The 26,817-nt window shown below is 55.5% G+C and overlaps 1 protein-coding gene across 1 annotated transcript in view; it reads left to right on the forward strand.

Annotated features, from left to right (window-relative positions):
* RBM19 (RNA binding motif protein 19) overlaps positions 1-26,817 on the forward strand; it is a 121,631-nt gene that overhangs the window by 87,679 nt on the left and 7,135 nt on the right. Inside the window, exon 23 of the mRNA XM_052654402.1 lies at positions 13,058-13,178. Within this exon, the coding sequence (XP_052510362.1) occupies positions 13,058-13,178 (121 nt within the window). The remainder of the gene's footprint in view (positions 1-13,057; positions 13,179-26,817) is intronic.

The following is a 26,817-nucleotide window of genomic DNA, read 5'->3' on the forward strand; positions in this document are numbered from 1 at the left end:
GCAAAGTAGTGCTTCTCCGCTGCGTCCGTCGAGCCCTGAGCGTCCGTGTTTGTGTAGAACCACCGTCGTCTGCTCTTTGTCAGGGAGACTGACCAGAGGAGAAATGAAGGGGCTTCACTCCTGGTCCCTGAATCACATCTTTTATTCAGGGACAGTTGGGTTTCCCAGGTTGCTCAGTGGTAAAGAATCTGCCTGCCAATGTAGGAGAGGCAAGAGATACAGTTTCAGTTCCTGGATCAGGAAGATGCCCTGGAGGAGGGCATGGTAACCCACTCCAGTCTCCTTGCCTGGAGAATTCCATAGACAGAGGATCCTGGTGAGCTACAGTCAATGCGCTCGCAAAGAGTCGGACACGGCTAAAGCTACTTAGCATGACACAGCACAGCAGGGCTGGCCGTCAGGGCACAGACTCTACAGCCAGGATCCTAGCACTTACCTGCAGTATGACCTTGAGGGGGGGTCCTACATGCCTCAGTTACCCCCCGTATAAAACAAGAACGGGACTTCCCTCATCCTGTTGTCGTGGATGAAGTGATAATCTCAGAGCAGGATTTGGCCTCTGTGAGCTCTGTGTGTTAACTGCAGTGAGGAGGAGGATGGTGAGGGTGGTGGTGGTGATGATTTGAGAAAAAGGCATAGAAGGAGCAAAGAGAAAAGTTGTCAGCACTCCTCCAGCTGGAAGCCGAGGCCTCTCCCCAGAGCTTGACGGCAGAAATAACGTGGCTCTCAGGGCCCAAAAGGTGGGACCAGACGTGAGCTCCCAGCCTTGAAATTCCACGTTCCCCCCGTCCCTAGGACACAGTCAGTATTGCTTTGTTCTCTGGGATCATTAGAACAGGGCAGGGAGGCGGGGGTCCGCAGGTGGGCAGGGCAGTGCCAGCGCCTCGCACTGGAGGCCAGGCTGCAAATGTTCTCTGCCAAGCCCAGCACAGCCCTCTGCCGATTCATGGAGGTGGCTCCTCCTCCCCCCCGCACCCCCGCCCCCGTCCCTTCTCTCCCTTCCATCCTGGGCTCCAGGAGGAGAAAGGGCAGCTGAGGACAGCGAGGATGCAAGCCCACACCCCTCCGGCATTGGCTCTCACTGCCCCTCCCCTCACACAGGCGGCAGCCGGGCTCCTGCGCTGTCCGTCCCGACGTCCCCGTCTCTCAGGCCCTTTGTGCCGCCGAGGAGCAAGCTGGTCTCCCGTAAAGTCTGAACCCGCCAGGAGCGCGCCTCTCCTGCGAAGATCCCTTTGCTCTTTTTGCTTCCCGGAGAAGCCGCGTGCCTTCTCCCGCTCTCTCCCGGTCTGTCTGAAGAACTTTATTGTCTCCCGAGTGGAACATTTAGCGCTTTCCACTGACGCACAGCGCTGTGCGCGCTGCCTGTCGGTGAAAAGGATTCTGAATATTGTAAATACCTGGTTAGCTCAAGGGTGGGCGTGAGTTTGAAGAGGGAAAGCAACGCTGGAAGGAGACATTGAGTTAGAAAACCCCAGAGATCCTTTTTTTTCCTTCTCCAAAGACAGCACTCATGGGAATCCCAGGGCTGGCAGAGGGGCCTCGCGGGACCTCTCCCCCTCCCCCATTTCTCAGGGCAAGCACCCTCCCGACCCCAGCGGTTCTCCCTTTGAAGACCTGCTTTAGAAACCCTTTCCAGGTCTTGACTGACCCCTGGCCATTCGGCTCCCTCACCAAGGGCTTCATTTCATCCCCGTTTTTCTCTCCCACGTGAAGGTGAGCAGTCAGGCACTGTCTTGGCATCAGCAGTGACTGAACCTGGAGATGTAAGCCTCCCACAGGGACCCCAAGAAGTCCTCAGACAGGAGAAAAGGCAAAGAGGAGGAAAAAAGGGGGAGGGGGACTCCTACGAGGGGCAGAGGCGGGGAGGAAGTAAAGGCCGATCGCAGCACCTTGGGTCCGGAGAGCAGTGAGGAGATGAGGGCTGTAAGCCCAAGTGTGTGACTCTGGGCACAGGGCTCCTCCCTGGCACCAGCTGGCCCACTTCACCAGCTGGCAGAGGAGAGAGTTAGGCTCCCCAGTCAGTCCCCAGAGGTATGCCCCCAGCACCCAGGTCTCTCTTTGGGCCCCAAGCACCAGCCATCTGCGTCCTCCCCACACCCAGGGATTCTCAGTCTTCTGACCTTGCTCCATGACCCCGTGTTCCAACCCAGCATATCCTGGGGAACTCCATCATCTGTCTGCCCCTCACTCCCAGCGTCAAGCACACACCCCCAAACAGGAAAGAGAATGCTAGTACGAGGCTCCACGGAGAGCTCAGGGTAACCAGGCAACTGAGGACAATAGTCAGAGGCTCTAGCGACGGCCGGGCAGGCTTTGTGTGTGACACGTACGCGGCACACGCATTGTCTCATCCCAACCTGCGGCAACCCCGGAATGCAGGAGGGGTTTGCATTAACTCGCTCCCCGGTTTCTCCGAGCACTGGCTAAGCTCTGTGCGTAGAGGGCCGTGGGAAGCCGGGACCTGGCTCTCGCTGAGATGCTAAACTGGGGGTGGGACCTGGCCGTCAGCCCCTATCACAGGCTCCCGAAACTGGCAGGTTCTCCCAAACCTAGGGCATTTCACCAGCCCCTGATGCCCCAGGCATAAATGTCAGCCCCTCTGGGGACTGCTTATTATCTGAGCCTCCAGGTGCAGTGAGCCTGCCTATCTCAAAGAACCTTCCCCCACGTGCTGGAAAGAAGCAGGGATAAAGGTTGGTGAGAGCAGACGGGAAGTCCCAAATTCAGTGGTCTTCTCCCATGGCCTGGGTCTGCCCTTTCATGTAGGGGTGTTTGTAGTGTCTCAGGCTCACACAGTTCTCTGGGCCCTGATGATGTTTCTGGAAGGGGAGCCCCTTGGCACCGATTTAAAAAGCACATCCACTTCTAAAAGCCCATCTGGGCATTCGCACGCATAGGCTTAAGGAAGCCATTTGACAGATGGAAAAACTAAGGTTCAAAGGGATGGGGCCACTTGGCCAGAGCTGAGAAACCCCACATGTCCATTTGATTCCAAAACCCACGTGTTAGCACTTCCTCCCTTCATTCACGTATTCACTTACAGCGAGTGTTGGCTGCAACCAGATGGTGTGCCCAGCCTCTCTGCCCCACACCCCCAACCAGCCCCAACCCCCCTAAAGAAAAGGACTCACCAGGTAGACATTTTGGAGGAAGGCCAAAAGGCTGGGCCTTAAATCGTCTCTTGGGAACAGGCCCAGGATGGAATCAGCTCCTCCAGGGGCCCCAGAGAAGTAGCGGGCATCCCTTTAGCGGCCTCCACAGCCCCAGTCTCCATCCAGCCCTCCCAAGCCTTGGAGGAGGCAGCTTTCTACCTGGACGGGCGACCTGGGATTCCAGACCAGCTGTGTCCCCGCCCATTGGCCAAGAGGCCACCAACAGCCATTGGGATTCCATGTAGAAGCCGCCACCTCCTCCGTCTTTACCTGGACCGCCGGTCAGTCACTGAGGAAGAAGAACAGACTTGAGGCTCAGCAACCAGAACATTCTTTTTTTTTCTCTTTTCCTCCCCATGCATGCGCCTTTAATTTCTCCCTTCTCTGAGCCCACCGAGCCTTTGTACTTTTGCAGTTGCAGCTGTTTTTATTTGCCATCGCTGCTGTTGTTTTAAAAGGTCTATTTTCACATGGAATGTTATCCAATTAGCAGAGCAATGTGTTGGCTTAAATAAACACTTGGGGGGAGCCGGCAGTAGGGAGATGGGATGGCGGGCGGGTTGGCAGGCAGTGTTCTTCTCACTGGTAAACAGCCGCAGCTTTAATTGGGGGGTCGCCAGTTGACGTCTCCTTTCCCACTTCTCACTTTTCGCACGCTGCCGGCGGTGGGGGAGGGCAGGGAGGGGTGATGTGGGCACACGGCCTCAGGCCCACTGCAGTTGGGGTGATGCTGAGCGTCTCGTAGGGGGAGTCCCACCGGGCCTCTCCGCACCTATGGACTTCGCCTTGCAGATTCCACCAAAACAAGACCAGTGGTGGGAAGAGGTGATGGCGAGCAAGCCAGACAGAGCTTCTCAAGGCGGAGACAGCCGCCTCCTCGCTGGGTGCCTGGCTGTGGTGCAAGGCCCATCAACAGTGATTGCCATCAGGCTAGTGGTGGTGTGCGGTCTGCACACATTTGCTTATCTGAGTGCAAGGACTGCAGAGAGTACAGCCTGCTCCATGGCCCCCAGGGACTGAAGGGAACTCGGCCCCTTGGGAATGAGGAATCCAGGCTGTGTCCTCCCCCGGGCGGCCCATGTTCTAGAAAGGCGGGGTGGCATGGTGGTTAGCAGCGTGGCCTGTGGAATCAGAGCTGCCTGCTTCCATCTGTGTGAATGTGCACAAGGGGTTTTATGTCCTCGCACCCCAGGTTACTCATACCCCAACAAGAAATAATAGTACTACCGCTTGAGACAGCTGTGAAGGTTAAGTGGAAGGATGCGTGCCAAGAGATTGCCATAGGCTTTGACAGAGGGCACCAGATAAAGAGAGGCAGTGGTGTGCTCTGGGCCCCCTGTGAGGTGGTTTCACTGCACTTTGGAGACAGGGTGTCAGTTGCCTTTGTTTCCTTAACTGGACACAAATCCAGGAATTAGGGTGCTGTCCCCACTGGTCTATTGAAGCATGTGTGTTAAGTGTGTGTGCATTCGTGTCTGGGGGGGTTTTATTTATTCTTAGTTTTGACTGTACTGAGTCTTCATCGCTGTGTGGGCTTTTCTCTAGTTGTGTCGAGCGGGGGCTACTCTCTAGTTGTGGTTCGAGAGCTTCTCACAGTTGTGGCTTCTCTTGTCTCTTGTTGTGGAGCACCGGCTCTAGGCGCGTGAGCGTCAGTAGTTGTGGCATTCAGGCTTGGTTGCCCCACAGCATCTGGGATCTTCCTGGACCAGGAATCGACCCGTGTCTCCTGCATTGGCAGGTGGACTCTTAACCTCTGGACCAACAGAGAAGTCCTCATGTTTGTGCTTTAGTTGCACGTTTTGCCTAGTTCCTATCATCAGGGCCCAGGGCTAAAAGAAAACACCTTTGAATCCTGAGCCTTGCACTTGAGAGCAAGGATTTGGACTCAGCCAGCACATCTATGGGCTGAGAACCCGGGATCAGGACAAGCCACCCTCCTACAACAAGCAGATGTTCATCCATCGCCACCAGGCATGAGTGGTCCGAAGCATCCCCGCGTGCTGCCTGTGCCCCTCTGTCCCTCCGTATGTCCTGAAGCTGCCCCAACCCCCTGGGGTCAGAGTGGAGGCCACGGGGCTCCACCGCTCTGAGAAGGGCTCGGGTTCTGATGTGCTCATCTCAGATTTACTCAGCGATCTAGACCAATTCCCAGGGAACGGTAGCCAGCCCAGCTGAGCTGAACGGCCTTTCTCCCTCCCAGCAGCACAAAGTCATCATCATCTTAAAATCAGATTACCAGGAATTCCCTAGCAATTCTGTGCTTAGGACTTCAGGCTTTTGCTGCCGAGGGCCCAGGGTTCAGTCCCTGGTCGGGGAACTAAGGTCCTACAAGGCGTTGTGGCACAGCCCAAAAAAGCAATGATGAAACTGAACTACCAAGGGCAGAATCACAGGTCCGAGCAAGCACAGGCCCTGAGTGTGTGCCAGGCGCTGGATTAAATGCCTAGTCATGTACTCTCAGCCTCAGGAAGCCTGAAGCTCCACCACTTTGTAATCGAGAAAGTGAACACCGAGAAGTTTCTCGTCAGATCAAAGGCAAGAAAGCACCAAGACCAAGCTTTCTGCGCCACTGTGAAGCCCAGGGCCGTCGCCAGACCCCGCCGCCCCACTGCCTGGTCACTCTGGGCCCTCGGCTCCCTGGGGGGCCTCTTTCTCTAGTGGCTCTATTCTCCGTGTCTGAGGTCAGAGGTCGTGTGTCGCCTTCCTGTTCCCTGGTTCCGTCCCTTCATTTGGGCTCTTAGTAGGTCCTCCAGTGATGCTGAGTAGAGTTGAGCTGTGTGGATGGATGGATACAAGGTAGAGACATCTAATCATATGAAAGATTTAGACACAACAGCCTAGAAAATGGGTCCCTGAGCGTTCCTTAGAAAACTGCCCTCAGCTCTACAATGTCAGAACTCGGAATGGCCCTAGGTGTTAAGTGGGGTCCCCCAGTCGAAGTCACCAGTGTTGTGCAAAGAACCCCACTTATTCAGGGGGCCAGCTCCTCCCCCGTGGAGGCCAGAAGCAGCTGGAAGATTTGCCAAGAGCTTGCTTACAGGAGTCCGATAGTGTTGGTCCAGGGACAGAAATGATGTGTCCCTCGGGAGCGTGATCCAAAAGAAGACAATACCGAACGTTCCAGGGCGGCGGCCCCTCCTCCCGGGAGCCACCGGCCCCTGGTGTCTGACACCCTCGGCCGAGAAGGAGCTGCGGTCCCAGCGGGGCCGGCACTCCGAGCTCACGTGGTTGTTCTTGGCTGGCACGGGCCGTGCTTCCTCTAGGCATCGGGGGCACAGATGGTTTGGGACAGGTTGGCGGCATCCGTGTTCAGGTGGATCTGGCATGTGCTGAGAGGTGCTGCCCTCCCTCTCGGCAGGAGACAGCAGAGGGGCTGAGAGATGCCCTGGTCTTCTCGGGACAGGAGGCCTGGCCTCGGTCCCTGAGACGGGAGTCCTGCCAAGGGCATCGAATGGGCCTTTGTTGCCAGGAGGCAGAGGCCTGTCTCCAGGGAGAGCCGAGGAAAGACCTCCTAGCCGGCACTGGAGGCCAGGGCTCTCGGGGCCCGCAGTTGGTGGCTTAGGATAGAGGAGGTGAAAGAGGCGTGCTTCTGGGACAGCCAGGGTAGAGAGCCGGGTGATGGGGACAGCTCCGGACCCAGGCCTGAGACCTGCTGTCTGAAGCGGGCCGTCCATCTGCCCGGATCAAGGCAGAGGGACTTCAGGCAGCCATCTGCGTCAGCAAACATAACCCAACCCCAGATGGTTCCAGGGAAGAGAGATTCGTGGAAGGGTAAGAAGGGCTCGGGCTCGCCAGGGACCATGCAATCCACACCCCCCCCCCCCCCCCGCCCCCAGGGCCAGTGACAGTGGAAGCTGCCGCCACCTCAAGCTAAGGGACCTTAAAGGGACAGGTGAGGGCTTGAGCTGTCAAGGGGGAGCCACCAGCAGGAGCTGTCGTCCTTGGCGGAGGGAGCAAGGGAGAAAGTCCCCCGACCTCTCCAACCCCTCCCTCCAGCCTCCCATATGCTTGTCCTAAATTGAACCCAGGGCCCATGAGCCCTGGTTATCCCCCACAGGAGAGTCACCCCGGAGAGGGGGTTGCAGAGGAAGAGCAGAAATAACCAGCACAGGCATGTGGGACCGTGACAGGAAGTAGCCCCGAAGTGGCCCGATTAGGGGTGGGTGTCTCATCTTCCGGGGCCTCCTCCTCTTTGCTAAGCCAACTGCATCCTCAGAGTTCTGTTCTGCACCTTCAGGCTTCGGCCAGCCAGGACCAATCTCAGCGTCCCTCCTGGTCTGGAGATGTTTTCAAGATCCTCGGTGGAGAAGACTCCAAGGCTTGCTCTGTATCTACTGAGCATGTGTTGCCCCGAGCAGTGTGCTGGGGATAGCAAGGATAGAGACCTCCCTTGGAAGTCCAGGTCAAGCTGGGGAGCCCGGCGCACAAGCAGATGCTGGAAGACAGCTGGGGGCGCAGGGCACAGCATGGGGGGTGCTAGAGTCTGTAGGAGGGGAGCAGGGGGCCACCAGCACGTCGGCTCTGAAGGGGAGCCCTTCCGAGGCTGAGGAGAATGTTGTGAAGGCCCAGGGATGGAACCCGTAGAGGCAGAAAGGATAAGTAAGAAGGACCTCGTGCTGTGCTGTGCATAGTCGCTCAGTCGTGTTCGACTCTGCAGTCCACGGACTGTAGCCCACCAGGATCCTCTGTCCATGGGGGTTCTCCGGGCCAGAGCACTGGAGTGGGTTGCTGTGCCCTCCTTCAGGGGGTCTTCCCGACCCAGGGATCGCACCCAGGTCTCCTTTTACAGTCTGAGCCACCAGGGGGGCCAAGGATACTGGAGTGGGCAGCCCATTCCTTCTCCAGGGGAATTTCCCGACCCAGGAATCGAACCAGGGTCTCCTGCGCTGCAGGCAGATTCTTTACCAGCTGAGCTACCAGGGAAGCCCGAGAAGGACCTTGACGTGCCTACAAGTTTTGGCCTCAGTTTTCCTCTCCTTGAAATGGGAGCATGACCTGTCTCCTCATGAGTAGGCTGAGGTCATGTGCTTAGAGTTCTCTGGAGCCCAGCAGATCTGTAATCCGGGGTTTGCAGCCCCTTGGATGGCAAGGGAAGAACACGGGCACCAGAAGCAGGATTTGGCGAGAAGCGGGGAGCTGGGAACAGCTGACTTTCCACTTCCTCCTCTGTTGGAACACCCAGCCCTGCACAGAGCCCTGGGCAGCCTGCCATGACTGATGCCCCATGGGCACGCCAAGCCTGGAGCTGAGGTCTGGGAGGCTTTTCTCTGAGGAGAAGGTAGTGTGGGTTGGGAGGAAGCTGCTATCAGACAGCAGTCCAGAGAGGCTGGAGCTGTGCCTGGAACCTTCCCCTGCACTGGTCCAAAAGCTCGAAGGTCTGGAGCTGGGTCTCCCCCTCACCATTCCCGTGGCTCAAATATATAACAGACTCCTCTGGGCTCTTTTTTTTTTTTTTTTTTTTTAAGCAGATCGTTCTTTTTAAATTAATCTGTTATTTCTGGCTGCCCTGGGTCTTCCTTGCTGTGTGCGGGCTTTCTCTAGTTGCAGCGAGTGGGGGCTCCTCTTCGTCGTGCACAAGTTTCTCATAGCGGCTTTTCTTGTGGAACACGGGCTCTAGGCTCGTGGGCTCAGGAGTTTCGGCTGCCAGGCTCTAAAGCACAGGCTCAGTAGTTGTGGCGCACGAGCTTAGTTGCTCCACAGCACGTGGGATGTCCCGGGCCAGGGATCAAACCCATGTGCCTTGCATTAGCCAGCAGATTCTTAACCAGTGGACCACCAGGAAAGTCTAAACCATTTCTTTTTGTAAGTCCTTACTGAATTTGTTAACAGTATAGTTTCTGTTTTATGTTTTGGTGGTTTTTTTTTTTTTCTGGCTCCAAGGCATGTGGGATCTTAGCCCCCTGACCAGGAATTGCACCCCCTACAGTGGAAGGTGAAATCTTAACCACTGGACCACCAGGGAAGTCCCCGGGCTCTTTTAAGGAAGCCCAAATTACTCGGGATTATCCAAGGCCAGTTGTAGCCAGGAATCACTGTCCTTCCTGCCTGGGACAGTGTGAGGCCACCACATTCCAACCAGCGAGGCAGTGGGGCTGGAAACACAGCCTGATTTCCTATTCACCTGAGGGGATTAGAACCAGGAAGGGTAGTTCTGCTATTTTTAGAGATTCACATGTTGTGCTCTAACCCCAAATACAAAAGAGCTTTCATAGCCTACTTACTATTGTTCCTGCTCTTCAGCGTGGCAATGGGAAGTCGGGGACACATGTCATAATAATAACAACAGCCAGCCTTTAGTGAGAATTAGCATGTGCCGGGCAGTGCGGTGTTAGACTTAACAGTTCATTGAATCTGCGCAACCATTCTTCTCTTCTGCCTCTAGACTTACACATGGGGAATCTGAAGCTCAGAGAGGTTAAGCAGCTTGCCCAAGATCACACAGCTTACAAGTGATGAAGCAGGAATTTGAACCATAAGTAGGCTTAGACTGTAAAGAATCTGCCTGCAATGCAGTAGGCTCGTGTTCGATCCCCGGTTCAGGAAGATCCACTGGAGAAGGGAATGGCTACCCACTCCAGTAGTCTTGCCTGGAGAATCCCATGGCGTTCATGGGGTCATGGGAGTCAGACACGACTGAGCAACTAACACACAGACACAGCCCAGATCCAAGACCCCCAGACTTAACTGCCATGCATCCTCATGTCTTAGAGTGAAAAGCCCTTCCAAAGAGAAGGGATGAAAATTTGAAAGGGGTGATGGGAGGCCAGGAGACGGAATTTTTGGCAATTCCCACAATGAACAGGGCTTTCCTGGTGGCTCAGCCGTAAAGAATCTGCCTGTAATGCAGGAGACACAGGTTCAGTCCCTGGGTTGGGAAGATCCACTGGAGGAGAAAATGGCAACCCACTCCAGTGTGCTTGCCTGGAGAATCCCGTGGACAGAGGAGCCTGGTGGGCTGCTGAGGTGAGCCTGGTGGTCGGTCCATGGGGTCGCAAAGAGTCAGACACAACTTATCGACTTTACCACCACCACAGTGAACAGAGACTGCTCCAGGCTTTGTGCGGCACTGGAATGGAGAGCGGGTAAGAAAGAAACACAGATGTGACGACTGGAGCCAGAGAGAGGCTGGGGTTGGAGCATCACGCCTGGACCCTCCTTCCAGGCTCCATTATCACTTCTTCGGACTCTGACTTAATAACCCCTCCCAGAGGCCGCCATTTGGCCACCCGCACCCGACTGTATCCGCGGGACCACCGCTCCTCAGGGACGCTGGCACCAGAATGGAGTACCCACCATGCCAGACTCCCAACCAATTTCTCTCCCCTCTCTTAAAACCCCAGCTCCCCCAGTCAGGCTGTTTCTCTGCCTTGCCAGCTGAGAACGCGTGTGTTTTAAAGCTCTGAATGGGCCATTTCGGCTCGGAGTCCAGATGCATTTTTATATCTGTGTGGGAAAAAAAATGCAGAGGCTCGGCTGGCAGTCAGAAAGAGTTTTTAAATTAACGTTTTAAAAAAAAAGGGAAAGAAAGTTTCCTGCACCTGTCCCCGCTCAGAAAAGCACAGAGAAGAACAGAGGCATTTCATTAATTTGGCCCCACCCACATTTAATCTTTAGGAGATAACCTGTCCCGCCCAGGTGCTTCTCAGATGCAGCTGTCTATCAAATACCTACCCTGTGCCACCCTCGGGGCTCATACTGTGTAAGTTGCACAAGTAACCCCATTTTACAGGTAAGGAAACTGAGGCTCATAGTGGGGCAGTTGTCTTACCTAGGGTCACGCTCGTCTTCCTAGGCTGCCATGGCTTAAAACAGCAGAAATGTCTTCTCTCACGGTGGGTGCTTGCTAAGTTGCTTCAGTCATGTCCAAGTCTTTGCGACCCCATGGACTGTATAGCCCACCAGGCTTCTCTGTCCATGGGATTCCCCAGGCACAAATAGTGGAGTGGATTGTGGTGCCCTCCTCCAGGGATCTTCCCGACTCAAAGATGGAACCCGCATCTTTTATGTCTCCTACATTGGCAGGAAGGTTCTTGATCGCTAGCGCCACCTGGGAAGCCCTTAGTGTCAAGGCCAGAAATCCAAGATCAGGGTGCAGAAGTGTTGGTTTCTTCTCAGGAAATCTCTGTTCCACGGCCTCTCCTAGCTTCTGGGTGACAGCCAGCATTCCTTGGCTTGTGGACATCACTCCAACCTCAGTCCTCACGGGCATTTACCCTGTCTGTGTCTTCTCGTGGCCATCTCTTGTAAGAATGCCAGTCACACTGGATCAGGGGCCCACCCTGCTCCACCATGTCCTTGTCTTAATTTAACTGCAGCTGCAAAGACCCTCTCTGCAAATAAAGTCACAACCTGCTGGGGCGTGGAGGGAGTAGGGCCGCCCCTGTCAGGGTTAGGATTTCCATGTGTCTTCTTTGCGACAGGGACCCAATCCAACCTGTAACCATCACAGTACAGATGAGGTTCGAGAAGGCTTGGTTCCTGTCCAGATCACTTCTGGGTACATGCTGCCTCCTCGCAGCATCGGAGAAGCCCGAGGGACATCCCTCCACAGTGTCTCTTCTCGTAGCAGATGGCAGTGACTGCTACCCAGAAACAAAAAGCAAGACATTGCTGCCAGCTGCTGCTGCTCCCCAGTGCTCACAGCGCCCAGGGACCTGCCCTCTCCAAACTCAGCGCTAACCCAAGGCCCTTCTGCCAAGAGAATAAAAAATCAGAGCTGTCTGTGGCGGTAACACCACCTCCAAGAGAACTAGCATCTATTGAGTGCCTGCTGTGTGCCCTTAGGCTGTTCTGGGCACTTTGAGTGTTAACGCTACTCTAGAACCCTAGAGGAGGGTGCTGTTAAAACACCCATTTTACAGATGAGGAAACTGAGGCCCGGGAGGTTTCTTTAACTAGCCCAAGACCCTTAGGCTAGGAAGTGCAGAATCCGCCCTGCCCAGGCAGAGTGGCCTCAGAGCCCAAGCTCCTGGCCACCAAGCACCAGCAGCCTCTGTGTACATCAGGGGTATTTTGGGAAGGCCCCCAGCACAGAGCCGTTTAGCTCTAGACCCGGTGATACTGAAGACGGAACCTGCCGCTGCCGTACAATTCCATTTATATGAAGAACAAGCAAATCTGCAGACCTGGAAAGTGGACTAGTGCTTGCTGGGGGTCCTGGGGGGTGGGGAGTGGCTACTGGTGGGTCCACAGTTCCTTTTGGGGTGATGATGGTTCAACGAGCTCTAAATGTCCGTGTCCATCACTATTCTGAAACAGGTGTGAGGACGGTCACGTGACTGAACAGACTAAAAGCCGTTGCATTGTAGATGGGCGACTCGGGTGGTAGATGAGTTATATCTCAGTAAAGCTGTTAGAAAACAAAAATCAAAAAGAGCGAAGTAGGTGGCATGCAGGGGAGGATCGGGAAGGGTGGGAAGCAGGAGGGAAGAGCTGGCTGGACGCTGGCAGCCCTGAGCGTGTTTCTGCAGAGGGCAGCAGAGAGCCGGGGGCCGGCACCCCCAGGGCCGGCAGAGGACATATCTGCCACCCAGTGTAAGCAAGGGGCCCGTGTGCTGGTCATCGAGGGGCCAGACCAGCTCGGCTTCCTCAAGAGGCGCTGCCCCAGGAAGAAGGTCAGCCGACTAACGGGCTCGCCATCGCCAGACAGGCTGTGACCCTGGAGGGGAGCTGGCCGCCTGGCCCAGGCACCGATCACAGGCCGGGACGGCGGCTGTTGTGACCACCCCTGCCACATGTAGCTCTGCCCTGGTCACGTAACCCTGTAGTGGAAGAGGAGCGTGCAGTGCCTCCTCACACCCCCACCAGGGAGTGGGTGTCCCGGGGCCAGAGCTGGCCTTTAGCTGTGTGGGGCAGGCAGCCAGGCTGCAGGGAGGTCTCCGCTCATGCACTGTGTCTGTCTCCAGAGAGCCTTCAATGCCCTGTGTCACAGCACCCACCTGTACGGCCGGAGGCTGGTGCTGGAGTGGGCCGACTCGGAGGTGAGCCTGCAGGCCCTGCGGCGCAAGACGGCCGAGCACTTCCACGGTAAGAGGACTGCAGGGGGCCAGGCGCCTGGTCCCGCCCGCCTCTCCATCTCTTCTGCACCTGCTTTCTGTATTCCTTCTGCTTTCTCTGAGCCGGTGCAGGGTGCTGACCTCTGCGGGTGGCATCAGTGGCCTCCACACCCTTGGTGTTTGCCCGTCGACTCTGGTCATTGGGAGGCCTGGCAGGAAGTCAGGGAGAGGGGGAGCCTGGGTCAGGGTGGTCATCCTCACCACCCCACCCCCACCCCTGCCACCTCCCCACCTGTCTGGGTGCTGCTGCCTAGCTGTCACTGCCACCGAAGGCCACAGCTCCCGTCAAGTGGCCCTCTCCACCCAGCAAGTGCTCTCTGTCCAGGGTCCAGTGGCCAAGCCAGGGGCCCCTTGCCCCGATTTCCCTGCGCCCACTACCCCTTTCCTTGTCCGTCCTCTGTTACCCGGTTAGAGCCCCATGTACTTCCTGCCAGGACCAAGCCTCGCCTCTCACAAACCTGGGTGGTATCACCCGGCCTCACCGATGACTCAGCTCACCCCCGCTAACTATTAGTGAGCCCCTGCCGTGTCCCATGCCAGCAGTGCAGCACTGACCCGGGCGGGTGGCGGGGGGGTTGGGTCCAGGTGGAAGGCGCTGGATCCAGAAAGGCCTCCCAGCAGAGGTGACACTTGTGCCCACAGGGGCTCCCTGAGGTTAGAGGTGTGACTCATGGAGAAGCAGGCTGGCCGGCATGGCGGGAGCAGGTGGAGTCGGGAGGGTGGCCAGAGGGGCTTACACGAACCTCGCCTTCTCCAGCACATCCTCCAGAAGTGGAACGGAAGCCCTGTGACTGTAGCTCCGCCCATCAGGCTCCTTAGAACACACCCCCCTCCCCACCCCAGGGGCCTCTCCCGTCTATTCCTTCCCCACCACGCCTCCCTTGGAGGTCACTGTCCCCAAATGCCCAGCAGGACACTGACTTTGCATATGCTCTTCCCTCTGCTCACAATGCCTTGCCTCAACTTTTTTTGTCAAACTGGTCAGTGCCTATCTAGCCTTTAAGGCCCAGCGCAAAGGACACCTCCTCCAGGAAGCCTTCCCTTTCCCCGCTCCTCAGGTTATCAGTAATGGCTCTGTTCTCTGCTGTTTCCACCTGTGTTCCTACATCTCCTTGCCTCATAGTCATGTATGTATTTACGATTCTTCTCCTCACTGGACCAACGCCTTTCCCATAGTGGATGGAGACTGCGTAACTGGGCTCACCTTTGTCACTGATGGGTTGATCTCTGAGCCCCCATGCCAGCCAGGGCCCGTCCAAGACTAGGGAATCCATAAGTAAAGGCAAACGAGAAACCAGAGACGTTAGGGCTAAGTACACAGCCACAAGCACACAACTCAATAAGTCCCCAAATCCTATCTTTATCGACAGCCATTGACAGGCCCAAATGCACCCATCGGCAAATGTTTGTGTAAGGGACTCTTCCGTCCCCCCCCACCGCCCCTCTCTGGGGCCAGCAGGCGAGTGCAGGCTCAGCAGTCCTGCCCTGCCTCAGAGAGCAGCCCCCTTCAATAGATTGATCTCCAAAGACAGCCTCCCCCCAGAAGAAAGCCGCAGCCAGAAGCACTTCTGTGAGATTGGCCATCTCCCCAGGTCAGCCATCTCCCCAGGTCAGCCGAGGCCCAGACAGGGGCAGGTATTAGGTTGGCCAGAAAGTTGGTTTGGGGGACTTGCCTGGTGGTCCAGTGGTTAAGAATCCACCTGCCAATGCAGAGGACACGGGTTCGATCCCTGGTCTGGGAACTAAGATCCCACATGCCCTGCAGCCAATTAAAAAAAAAAGGGGGTTAGGGTTAGGGCATGTGGGGCCGTGCATGCCACCATGCACCACACCTGCTGAGCCTGCACCCTAGGAGCTGTGCTCCACAACAGGAGAAGCCACCTCGATGACAAAGCCCAAGTACCACAACTAGAGAGTAGCCCCCGCTTGCCACAACCAGAGAAAAAGGCCGTGTGCAGCCACCAAGACCCAGCAGCCACCAAGACCCAGCGTGGCCACCAAGACCCAGCACAACCAAAAATAGATTTTTTAAACAGTTTCTTCATGAACTATCCAGAGAAGGCAATGGCACCCCACTCCAGTTCTCTTGCCTGGAAAATCCCATGGATGGAGGAGCCTGATGGGCTGCAGTCCATGGGGTCATGAAGAGTCAGACACGACTGAGCGACTTCACTTTCGCTTTTCACTTTCATGCATTGGAGAAGGAAATGGCAACCCACTCCAGTGTTCTTGCCTGGAGAATCCCAGGGACGGGGGAGCCTGGTGGGCTGCCGTCTCTGGGGTCGCACAGAGTCGGACACAACTGAAGCGACTGAGCAGCAGCATAAACTATCTTTTGAAAAACCTGACGATGGTTTGGAAAAGATGGTATGGAAAAAAAGCAAATGAACTTTCTGGCCAACCTAATGCAATGATAGCAGGAAAACAGCCGTGGATTTGCACCCATCTTCCTGTTCATGCTCTCATGGCGCTATGCAGCGGGTGTGATCAGCCCTATTCTGCAGGTGACAGAACTGAGACCAGCTGAGAGTAGAGGGACTCACGACAGCTACCGTGTATTAATAATAAGGACTTCTTCTGTGCTGGGGCACCGTCTGTATGTGACACGCGTCGTCTCTCCCATCGTCACAGCAGCCCCTGCTGCCGTGGGCACTGCTCTCCCCAGCTTGTTGTTCGGTCACTAAGTCGTGTCGACCACATGGACTGCAGCAGGCCAGGCTTCCCTGTCCTTCACCGTCTCTTGGAGTTTGCTCAAACTCATGTCCATTGAGTCAGTGATGCCATCCAACCTTCTCATCCTCTGTTGCACCCCCTTCTCCTCTTGCCCTCAGTCTTTCCCAGCATCAGAGTCTTTTCCATTGAGTCAGTCCTTCGCATTGAGTGGCCAAAGTATTCATCTTACAGATGAAGAAACAGGCATGGAGAGGTTCCGCTGAGCGCCTCCTAGCCGAGTGTCCTGGGACAAGTCACTGCGGCCCCTGGGGCTTCTGTTTGCCATTCCACAAATGAGGATATGAATAGTTCCCCCGTATGGAGTCATGAAATGATCAGCGATAACAAGAACAGCACAAGCTGCCTTTTCCCACCCCCACAGCACCCCTAGGACGTTGCTGTTGTTTAGTCACTCAGTCGTGTCTGACTCTTGCGACCCCACAGACTGCAGCCCCCAGGCTTCTCTGTCCATGGATTTCCCAGATGAGAATCCCGGGGTGAGTTGCCGTCTCCTACTCCAGGGGATCTTCCCGACCCAGGGATCGAAACCATGTCTCCTGCATTGGCAGGTGTATTCTTTACTGCTGAGCCACCAGGGGTAGATGCCCTCAATCACCCCGTTTTACAGATGAAGGGACTGAGGCTCGCATAGATGATGGAACTTTCCCAGGGTCATCTAGATAGTAGGGGGTGGAAGCAGAGTTTCCACTCTGGGACAGCCTGGCTATAGCACCCCATCCTTGGGGTGACACCCGCTCCGTCCCTCCCCAGTAGGCAGAACACTGTGGGGGAAGCAGGGCAGACACGTCAGCCGAAAACCAGTGCTCTGAAAATGTCAGCCCTCTCACCCACCCGCCCACTGTCTGCTGGATCTCCTTGGGAACGGGGGGTACCCGCAGCGGCCTTAAATACTCAGAACAGGGCTGCTGGCCTCCTGCCCTGCTAGCTGCACCCTTTTCCCGGCTCTGCCCCTTTCCCATGGCGAAAAGTACCCAGCTCGTTTGTGTCAAAATCCTCATTGTTCAGAGCTTCCAGGGCCCTGGCAGACTTCAAGGGCAAGTGGGATCTATGCCCAGTTCATCCCCCTTGGCCCCAGTCTGTGCCAGGAAGGCACTCAGATCTCAGGTGGAGGCCTTGAGCCCCATTTGCCCAACCCGAGCACCGAGGCCACAACAAAGGGCTCCCTGGGGAAGGTGGGCCTCGGAATGAAAGGCCGGCATCTTAACCATTTGGGGGGACCCAGCAGGGAGCTCACTGGTGATACCATGGCCTCTGAGGTGGCCGGAGTGATAGAGAGGCCCTCCATTATGGCTGGTGCAGTCAGCGTGCATCACCCCAAGTTCACCCTCACCTCCAGGGCTCAGCTCCTCCACCAGGCCCGCTGCTCCCCTGGTGGAGACCGTGGGGACAGGGCGCTGCTGGGCCGAGGGCTTCCCAGGCCCTGTGACCAGCTCTTCTCTTCCCTGTCGGTCCCTGACAAGCCGAGGTCAAGGCACACAGCTCCACGAGCAGTTCGGGCCAAGTAATACTCATTACTGTTATTATTCCCATGACAACCTTCATCTGTTAAGCCTCACTCCGTGCCAGGTACTGTCTACGGGCTTTCACAGGTATTAATCCTGCAGAATCCTGGCAGGTAAACACCATCATTATCCTCAGTTTCCCAGATGAGGAAACCGAGGCCCAGAGAAGGCCAGTGACTTCCCCAGGGGCGCCCAGCCACTAGTGGCCAAGTCAGGAGTCAGAGCTGGGCCTCTAGCCATCCTGCCGGCTGCACGTGAGCAACGGTGTACACGGCCCCTTACGTTTCACCCCAGTCTGTGCAGTGACCTCAGGCAGGTTGCTCTGCCTCGGTTTGCCATCTGTACTCTGGGACTAGGGTGTTACCTCATAGGGGAATTGGGGGGCGGGGCTTACAGGAGATGATGCTTCTGAAGCTGTGGGTACCCAGTGAGAAGGCAGCAGATACTACGTTTTCTCCCCTCCCCTGCCAGGCGCTTACGTGTCCTGTTTTCCTTGCATTCCTGTGGAGGCAGGCCAAGGGAGGATGCTCTCTGGGCAGAGGAAAGAGACATAAAGAGGACTCCTAGTTTTTAGAAGCCCGGACAACAGGGAATGTGTGAGAGAGAGGGAGGGAGGGAGAGGGGATGAGAATGAAATGCCCATCAGCTGGGCAGGGCATGGGATGGTACATTTGCATCTGATCCTGGATGCCACCTGGTCCCCATGCCTGGCACACAGAAGGCGCTTCTAAGTACACGGTAACAATAAGGAGGAGGAGATGGATTCTTTGCTGATAAAAACTCATGCTCTCTGGCCATCCGATGCAATCGACAGAACTAAATGCCCTCAGCCCGCCTGTCTCAACTTCACCACTTACCTAGGGTCCCTTATCAGCAGCCACAAAAGCTCAGAGAAAACCCCCCAGTGCCCCTTCCCCAAGGCAGGGGTGGGCAGTCTTCATTTCATCCACCGGTGTCCCTGATCATGTGGGGCGTTAGACAGTCCCTGGTGAACTGGGGCTTAACGAAACACCCATCGAATGGACCAGCCGAGAGCAGGTCTTTGAAAGTCATTGGAAAAGCTGCCCCAAGTAGGCAAAGCCCTTGACTCCGGACAGTGACGCTCGCACCCAGGGACGAGCACGACCACCCCGTTCCTCAGTCCCGCCTTCCCGTTGTCTCCCTGCCCCCCTTCCTGGCCGGAATCAGCTATCTCGTCCACAGCTCCGTGGCCCCCCGGCAGGCGAAGTGCTGTTCTTCGGTGCCTTGCATGTAGGAGGGTGAAAAGAGAGAACACGAAGGCAAGAAAGAGGAAAGGCGGCTACTGGCTGCGTCCCATTCTTCCTGAGCGTGTTACAAACCAGCAGGGTCAGGGCATTGAGAGGCTTTCAGGGCCCCGGCAGGCTGCGGTACCTGCAAGCGCCACCGACAGAATATAATGGTACGGAAGCAATCCGCCCGCAGAACCCTCTGTTTTCGAGCGCGCACAGCCAGGGAGGCCGGGGCAAACAGGCTTTTATTTGGCCGGGAGCGCGGCTCTGCTTCCCAGCGTTGTCTTATTCCAGCTGGGAGACTGATGGGCTGTGGTTAGCGGCTGCACCTTTCACCTCCAGAGCTGGGAGCGCAGACATGACCAGCATGGCAAGTGGCTGGCAGCGCCGCCGTCCCCCTACCCGGCCAAGCCAGGCCAGCCTGGGATGTGAGAGCTGCCATCTTCAGGCCCAGGCAGTCACTGGCCTTCAGCATGGTGGCCCTCCCCGCTGGGGAAGTAAGGAGCCTGATTCCTGGGCCCCTGGCTCCGTCAGCCTGGCCCACCCACCCGTGACCTGAGATCTGAGCCCAAGTCTCAGAGATTGGACTTCTCCCGGACAACCTGCCGTCCTGGGAGTTCCCCTGTCACACCCCACACCTTGTCTCCCTGACACTTTAATGAACACAGGTTCCCGTGCCTGATGCATAGTGAGGTCAGACTGAAACGTGAGAAAGGTTTATTGCAGGGCCGTGCAAAGAGACAAGCTGGCTTCTGACCCCAGAAACCCTCAAGCTCCCCTAAGGGTTCCAGCAAAGCATTTTTAAAAGCCTGGTGGGAGGAGGGGATCCCCGGATCCGTGATCAGATCATGCATAATTTTCTGACTGATGATGAGGTAGCGGGGCGGTGTCACAGGGGTTAACTTTATCAGTCCTTAGGCTCCAGGAAGCCTGGGGCTATGAGCTCACGGTCATCAGGTTGTTGTTCAGTCGCTCAGTCGTCTGACTCGTGATCTTATGGACTGCGGGATGCCAGGCTTCCCTGGTCCTCCCCCGTCTCCGGGAGGTTGCTCAAATTCATGTCCCGTTGGGTCGGTGATGCTGTCTAACCATCTCTTTCATCTCATCAAGTAGTTAACATCCTCCATTTGATGGGGTGGGTGTTCATATCTGCAGAACAACTGGAGAAATTTGCATCAAATATTGCTGTCTGGACACTTCAGAGAAGAGCTAAAGTAGAGGATATCAGGGAGAGCCTGTCCTGGGAAGGCCCCATAGGGTCCTGCTCTGTTGCACTTTGTGTTCACCTCTGTGGTTTAACCTGGCTACTCCCCAAGAGATGTGATCCTCCAGGGAACGTGGTCCTCTCCGCGTCCCCTGCCTCATCTTAGCATCCAGCACAGAGCAGGTGCTCACTAACAACCTGTGGGGTGAATAAGCGAACAGAAAAACCCTGATCATCAGAAGGGCCCCTTTTAATGGAGCGTCTAATATGTCCTGGACTCGGTAAGAGCGGCCCTGTGTACTATGCTGCCAGGGAGCCCTGACCTTGACCCTTGAAACCCCACTGGTCAGAAGAGAGGCAGTCAAGTGCCTCCTTGTTAAAGATGAAGTCAGAGAAAGAGGAGAGAGCTTTGTTGAAGATGTACCGTGTGCAGGGGGCGGTGCCAGGTTTCATGCACTGTCTCATTTTAGCCTCAAAACTCCCTAGAGAGAGGTGCTGTTCACGTTTTTCGGAGGTGAAAACAGCCCCAGAAGGGTCGAGTGACTTTTCCTGAGGAGATGCTCATCTTTGCACACTATAGGACAGCTCACCCTATCACCACTGCCGAGACCCCAGCAGTTCCTAAATCCCTAATTATCCCCCCACCTTTTATCAGATCTGGATTCCATGGTCCAACTAGGACCATGGTTACAAACTACAGCCCACAGCCAGATCCAGCTTAATGCCCATTTTTATAAACGCAGCTGTTTTTTGGCACACAGCCATGCCCATTTTTCACATAAAGTCTCTAGCTGTGTCTTCACACCGGAAGGACAGAGTTGAGTAGTTATGACAGAGACCCTACGGCCCTCAAAGCCCTAAAATATGTACTGTCTCCCCTTTTACAGAAAAAGTTTACAGCCCCTAGAGCTTGTGAAACGGCTGCCCTTCCTTTATGTCTGAAGCCATGTGGGTGGCTAATTCCTCGCACATAACCCCCATTCTCAGAGAGTGTACTATTTTAGAGGCATCATAATCACAGTCTCATCCTCCCACCTCGAGGCCTCTGCCTGGGAATCCCCCAGCTTTTCCTGGAGCAGAGGCTCCAAAGCCTTGCTTCCCATTCTGGTCATTCACACCATCAATTCCCCATTGATCATCTAATTATCCAGCCTTAACTTGGCAGCAAGGACAAAGCAGCCACCAGAAGAGACAGTCCCTGCCCTCATGGAGCTGGTGTTTGAGTGGGAGAGACTAATGATTTAAAAAGTAATGACAAGAAAGTTCTGACGATCGCAAGCTCTGTGCAGGAAATGCAGAAGGCTAATTTATTCTCCTCAAGGTGGGAAGAGGGAGGAAAGATTTCAAATGTGGTGGTTTTGTTGCAGGAAGGGAGACCCTTTCCGAGGCCCAAGAGCAGGCTCTTGTCTAACACTCGGAAATGAATTGTCCAACGAGACACATGTGCTAAGACAGCAAGAGATTTTGGGGGAAGGGACACCTAGGTGGGGAGCAGGAGGGTAGGGGACCCAGCAGGAGCGCTCTGCCATGTGGACTCGGGCTTTGTGGCGATAGGGTTAGTTTCGGGGCTGTCTCTGGCCAATCATTCGGACTCTCCATTCCCGGTGGCACGTGCATTGCTCAGCCAGGATGGATTCCAGTGAGGAGAATTCTGAGAAGGTGAGTAGGGCATATGGACTGGTGTCTCCTCTCTCCTTTTGACTTTTCCCAAATCCTTCTGGTTGGTAGTGGCTTGTTAGTTCCATGTTCCTTGCCAGGACCTTCTGTTGTAAAATAATTCATGCAGATGGCTACTACAGGGTGGGCAGGGTGGGCAGGTGGGCAGCTTCAGTCAGTGTTTGCCCTAACAGTTCCAGAAAGTCTTTCCCAGGAGTTGGTGTTTTTGTGTGAGGGAAAGGAGCCGGCCAGCCCAAGAACTAGAGGGACATCCTTCCAGGCGGAGGGAGCCGCAGGTTCAAAGGCCCTGGGGCAGAAGGCTGCTCATAGCAGGCCATTGTGGCTGGAGAAGTCCCAGGTGGAGAGTGGTCGGAAACAAAGGCACAGAGGCCAGCAGGGCTCCCTCATGGGATCTTGTGGGGTGGGATCTTATGGGGTGGTGCAGGAAGCCTGACTTTTCGTCAAGTTACATGGGAAGTCCCTTGAAGATTTAAACTGGGGAGTGCCATGGCCTGTCGTATCACACTTCATACTTCATGCTCGCTGCTACAGGGGGCAAGAATATGGAATAGGAGTCCCAATGTAGTCGTCCCAGCTGGCCAAGGCAGTGGTCTGAGCAGGGATGGAGACCGGAGGGGTGGACAGAAGGCAGTGGTTTGAGCATGTGCGGTAAAGATAGAGCTGGCCAGACTTGCCTCTGAAAGGCAGAGGGGAAATTAAGGCCAGAATGGACATATTTGCTCTAGAAGGCAGAGGGGAAGTTAAGGCCAGAATGGAGATATTTGCTCAAAGCGAGCCTCTCAGAGGATGGTGGTGCCACGAGATGCTGAAGCTGGGAAGAGCGGGTGGGTGTGGGGGGTGTGATCCAGACACGTCGGGTTTGAGACACCTATTAGGACTCACCGTGGGATGTCAGGCAGATAGATCTATGAGTTCGGAGCTCAGGGGCAAAGTCCAGGCAGAGATATAAATTTGGAAGTCATCAGCATACAGATGATATTTAAAGCCCGCAACAGTTCACCAAACCCTCCCCTTCCATAACTTAATCATTCACAGGACGGCACATTTTCAAAAGATCGGGGACCAGGAGAGCCTGTTATCCCCACGCCAGCCCTTGCAAATGGCCTCCTTGATCTTGGCCATGAAAACATAATCTTCAGGCTCTAAAAATCACAGTCAGGAAAGTTCGAGCAAGTATGTGGAGTCACAGAATTTATTATTCCAAATATCCCTCTGCCATGGATCTTGCCAGCTACCTGGAGACAGAAGGTTCCCATAAGCTCCCCTCACCTCGTTTTTATTCTTCCATTTGGGTGCCTCTCATTCCCACCTTAAGGCTTCACAGTGGCAGCCCTTGTTTCAGAGGTCTCGAAGGGCCCAGGAGGCGAGGGAAGACTGTCCTAGATTGCCACCAAGGGTCCCGATGGAGTAAAGGCCACCATGGGCCCTGGGGCGCTTTACAGGAGGTGTTTCACCCTGCCCCTTGGAAGTGGCTGCCCGCCCCTGTCCAGGGTGCTGAATTTAGTTCCTTCTCCTGCTCCCAGCCATGTTGACGAGTGACAGCAGGAGAGGTTGACACTGACCAGGAAACACACTCTTCCTCAGACGCCCCTGGCCACCCCAGCTGATGGAGGCAGAATCGAGAGAAGAAAAATCAGGAAGCAGGAGTGGTTTCGGTCACGGTGGCTCCACAGTGGCAACTGCTAGCAAGGGTACCAGTGGCTGGGCCGTGGGGAGGGAGCCAGGTTCCGAAAGCCAAGTGTTTTCTCCCTGCAGAGGCGCTGGGGAGGCTGGAGGGGGCCTGGAGCAAGCCAGAGCAGGGGTCTCCCTGGGCGCCCCCTCCCCCTTGCTCCCACCCCCGTGCCCCGATCTGCTTTGAGTGGTGTTTTGGAAATATTTCCAGGCGCTCTGGCAATATCCTACACACTGTCTCCGCCTTCCCCCGGGAGTGGCTGTCCGTGCGGAGAAGGTACTTGCTCCCAATCCAGCTAAATTGTTATTGACTTGTGTTCTCTGCGTTCTGCAAACATTTCACTCAGCCATCGCCAGCGAGGCCAGGAATCCCTGCTAGGGCTAACGGGGAAACCAGCTGTGCCGGGCCATTTCTCCTGCTCTTCCTCATCGATCACAGAATTAAACTGACAGAAGGAGAATTTCAGAGCAACTTGGGAGGGGAAGGGGCCGAGCCCGGATTGGATGAAGGTTCAGGGACCTGGGGACCGAAGTGCTAGAAATAGGGGCTGGAGGAGGGTGGACTCGCCTCCGGGTCTGTGGCTGGTGGCAGGGGGTGGCCAGGTTTGTTTCTGAACCGTAGGCTGGCCCAGGCCTGAGAAATCCAAGGAAAACACACAGACGAGGAGGTTGTCATTACTGCTTCAGGACCACAAGTGAAACAAGTGGGGTTCTATAGGCAGAGAGAGTAAATCAGGCCACACTGGTGAGCCATCGATTAAGATCATTGGTCTTTATTTTGCCTAGAAGATAGAAAATAAGGTGGGTTTTTGAATTAATATTATTATTAATTTTACTTACTTAGTTTCGGCTGTGCTGGGTCTGCGTTGCCGCACCTGGGCCTTTTCCTCTCCAGGTGTGGTGCTTGGGCTTCTCATTACAGTGGCTTCTCTTCTTGTTGGTCTCTCTTGAGAAATAAGACCTGACCACTCCTGGTCCTGCATTCACATAGGGTAGCTGGGGCCGGGTTACATGGGCTGTTTGTTTTATTGTTGTTGTTTTTCCCCCTTTTGCCACAGTTCGCATCCATCCCTATGGTCACCACTCAGACCGATTAACTCCATCACATTCCTCCTTGGCCCCTTTAGGCGTTTGCACTTAAAGATCCTGGTACAGACAGCATCCCACCTTGGCCTCTTGAGATGACGTTACTGATTCTTTTGAGCCTCTTCTCCCAACCCAGGGACTTTGCCAAAAGAAAACGGACAGGGATCTCATGCTGACCAAACCCCCAGAAATGGGAAGATCCCTCCAGGCCTGAGACGAGAGAGTGGGGGGCACCTTCCGCCTCTCCTGGTTTCTTTTCCTTTTTTTTTTTTTTTGGTCCTCTGCAGTGAGTCACCTTCTTTTGGCCTCCCCACTGCCTCCCCACCCTATACAGGCCTCTCCAGCATCTGTAACTAATGCAGAAACGTGCTGGACCAAACCCCAAAGTCCCCAGGCTTAGCCCAGCCCCAAGGCCCTACCAGGGACTAAATCCACAATAATCCAGGCCACACAGCTTCACCAACCCCCGTGGATGGGAGCCCACCAGCCCGGCTACCTGTAACTCCTAGGCCCCCAGGATGCCCAGAGCATAGCAAGTTCGACCTGCTGGGCTTCACCGGGAGCTAGAGTCCTGAGCACTGTGAGTAATCAGAGCAGTAGTCACAGTAACCAATGCCCACCCCAGGCCGTTTGCATTGGAACCTCTAGGGGTAGGGTCCAGGTATCAGAGGTTTTATGATTCTATCAGGCTGTGGGTTGGGAATCAATAGCAGCTTTTTTTTATTTATTTATTTGTGCCCCATCTTAGTTGCAGCATGTGTGTATCTAGTTCCCTGAGCAGGGATCAAGCTTAGGACCCTTGCATTGAGAGCTCAGAGTCTTAGCCGCTGGACCACCAAGGAAGTCCTCAGTAGCTCCTGGAGAAAAAATAAACAGCTGATGTGGGCAAGGGGGTGCTGCCACGTGGCCTGCATCTGTTTCATGCCCTTCCTGTCTAGGAGTCTGGGCCGCTGGCTCCCCCTGCAGGATGGGCAGCAGAGCCAGGGGACACAGGTGTCTCTGGGGCATGACAGGAAGGCCCCGGGACCAGCCCAATCTGAGCTCATGGCCCCACGTGGGCACATCTTCCCCAGAGCCCTAGAACGACTGCTACCACATCTGAAAAATGGGGCAGTGATATCTCCTGGCTCGTGGGAGGCCTGTGAGTCCACGCCCAGCCCTCTGCCTGCAGCCCAGAAAGCTGGGCTCGAGGCCCGAGGATGCAGGGTTCTCTGGGCTCCAGCTCAGCGCATTGGCTTCGCTGTGTCCTGAGCAATGCCCGCCCTCCGGATGTTCTTTGAAGACACTTGTATTTTTACACCTCTGCGCACCTGGCACTGGGTTGTGAGTGTCCACACGTTATTTGTTGACTCCTCTGCAGTGGCCTCTTCGGTCACGCCCTTTCTACAGATAGGAGCGCGAGACTCGAGTAGATCAGAGGTGACTGGGGTGGCTACTAGTGGGGGTGACAGAGCTCACAGCCCAGCTCTGCCAGCGCCGGGGCCCCAGCATGGCCTCTGTGGCTGCTGGTTCGGTTTGTCATTTGTGGTTTTCTTGGCTGCTGATCCCCTAGCACCAGGCCTGGTACCATGTGTGTCTGTGTATTCAGTGACGTGTGTGTGTGTGTGTGTGTGTATTCAGTGACTACTGTGTGTGTGTGTATATTCAGTGACTACTAGGTGTGTGTGTGTGTGTGTGTTCAATGACTACTTGCTATGAATGACTAAAGGCTGGAACCTTCAAGGCCTGAGATCAGGAGAGCAGGCACTATCCCCATTTAACAGATAGGAACACTGAGGAATGGAGTTAAGCAACTCCCTTAAATCCTTGAGGTGCCAGAGGTGGGCCTGGGACCGAGTCTCCCACCTGCTGGCTCAGAGAAGATTCTTTCAGATCACATGCTTCTTTGGGGACCAGCTGTGCTTTGAAAAGGTACCTCCTTGAAACAGCCTCCTTGTACCAATAAAGTGCCACTGGTCTGGTCGTGGGAGCCAGGCTGGTCCTGTCTACACACAGTGCCCGTTATTCTGTGAGCATCTAGTATGCGCCTACTGTGAACAGAGCCCTGGGAGGCAGACCTGTCTGGGAATCTGAGGATTTTGCCCACAGGGTCCGCAAGTCTGGAGCATGGGAGGCAGGGCTACCCTGGAGCGGGAGCCTCAGACGCTAGGCCAGCCTTCGGGGTGCCCAAACCCCCCCACCCCCGCCGACATGGCCCACACCCTGTGTCTTCAGCGCCTCGTGTGCTTGATGGCCTGGGGCAGCAGGCCGTCTGTAGGTGGTGGGGCCCTGTCCCCACCTGGAATGCCACCCTCCACTCCCTGCCCCAGCCTCCTTCCTCTCCTCCCCTCAAGGGATAGATGGGAGAGGGGTACATCTGCTACCCTTTCCCCGCCTCCCCCGGCCTGTCAGAGTCGCCTCTGTTTCGAGTTTAATAGGGGAAACCGCTACACGGCCTTCACTTGACAGTTTGCCTCACCTGCCCTTCGTCTCGGGGAGCAGCGAGCC

Source organism: Budorcas taxicolor, chromosome 17 (assembly GCF_023091745.1).
Source record: "Budorcas taxicolor isolate Tak-1 chromosome 17, Takin1.1, whole genome shotgun sequence".
Lineage (NCBI taxonomy): Eukaryota > Metazoa > Chordata > Mammalia > Artiodactyla > Bovidae > Budorcas > Budorcas taxicolor.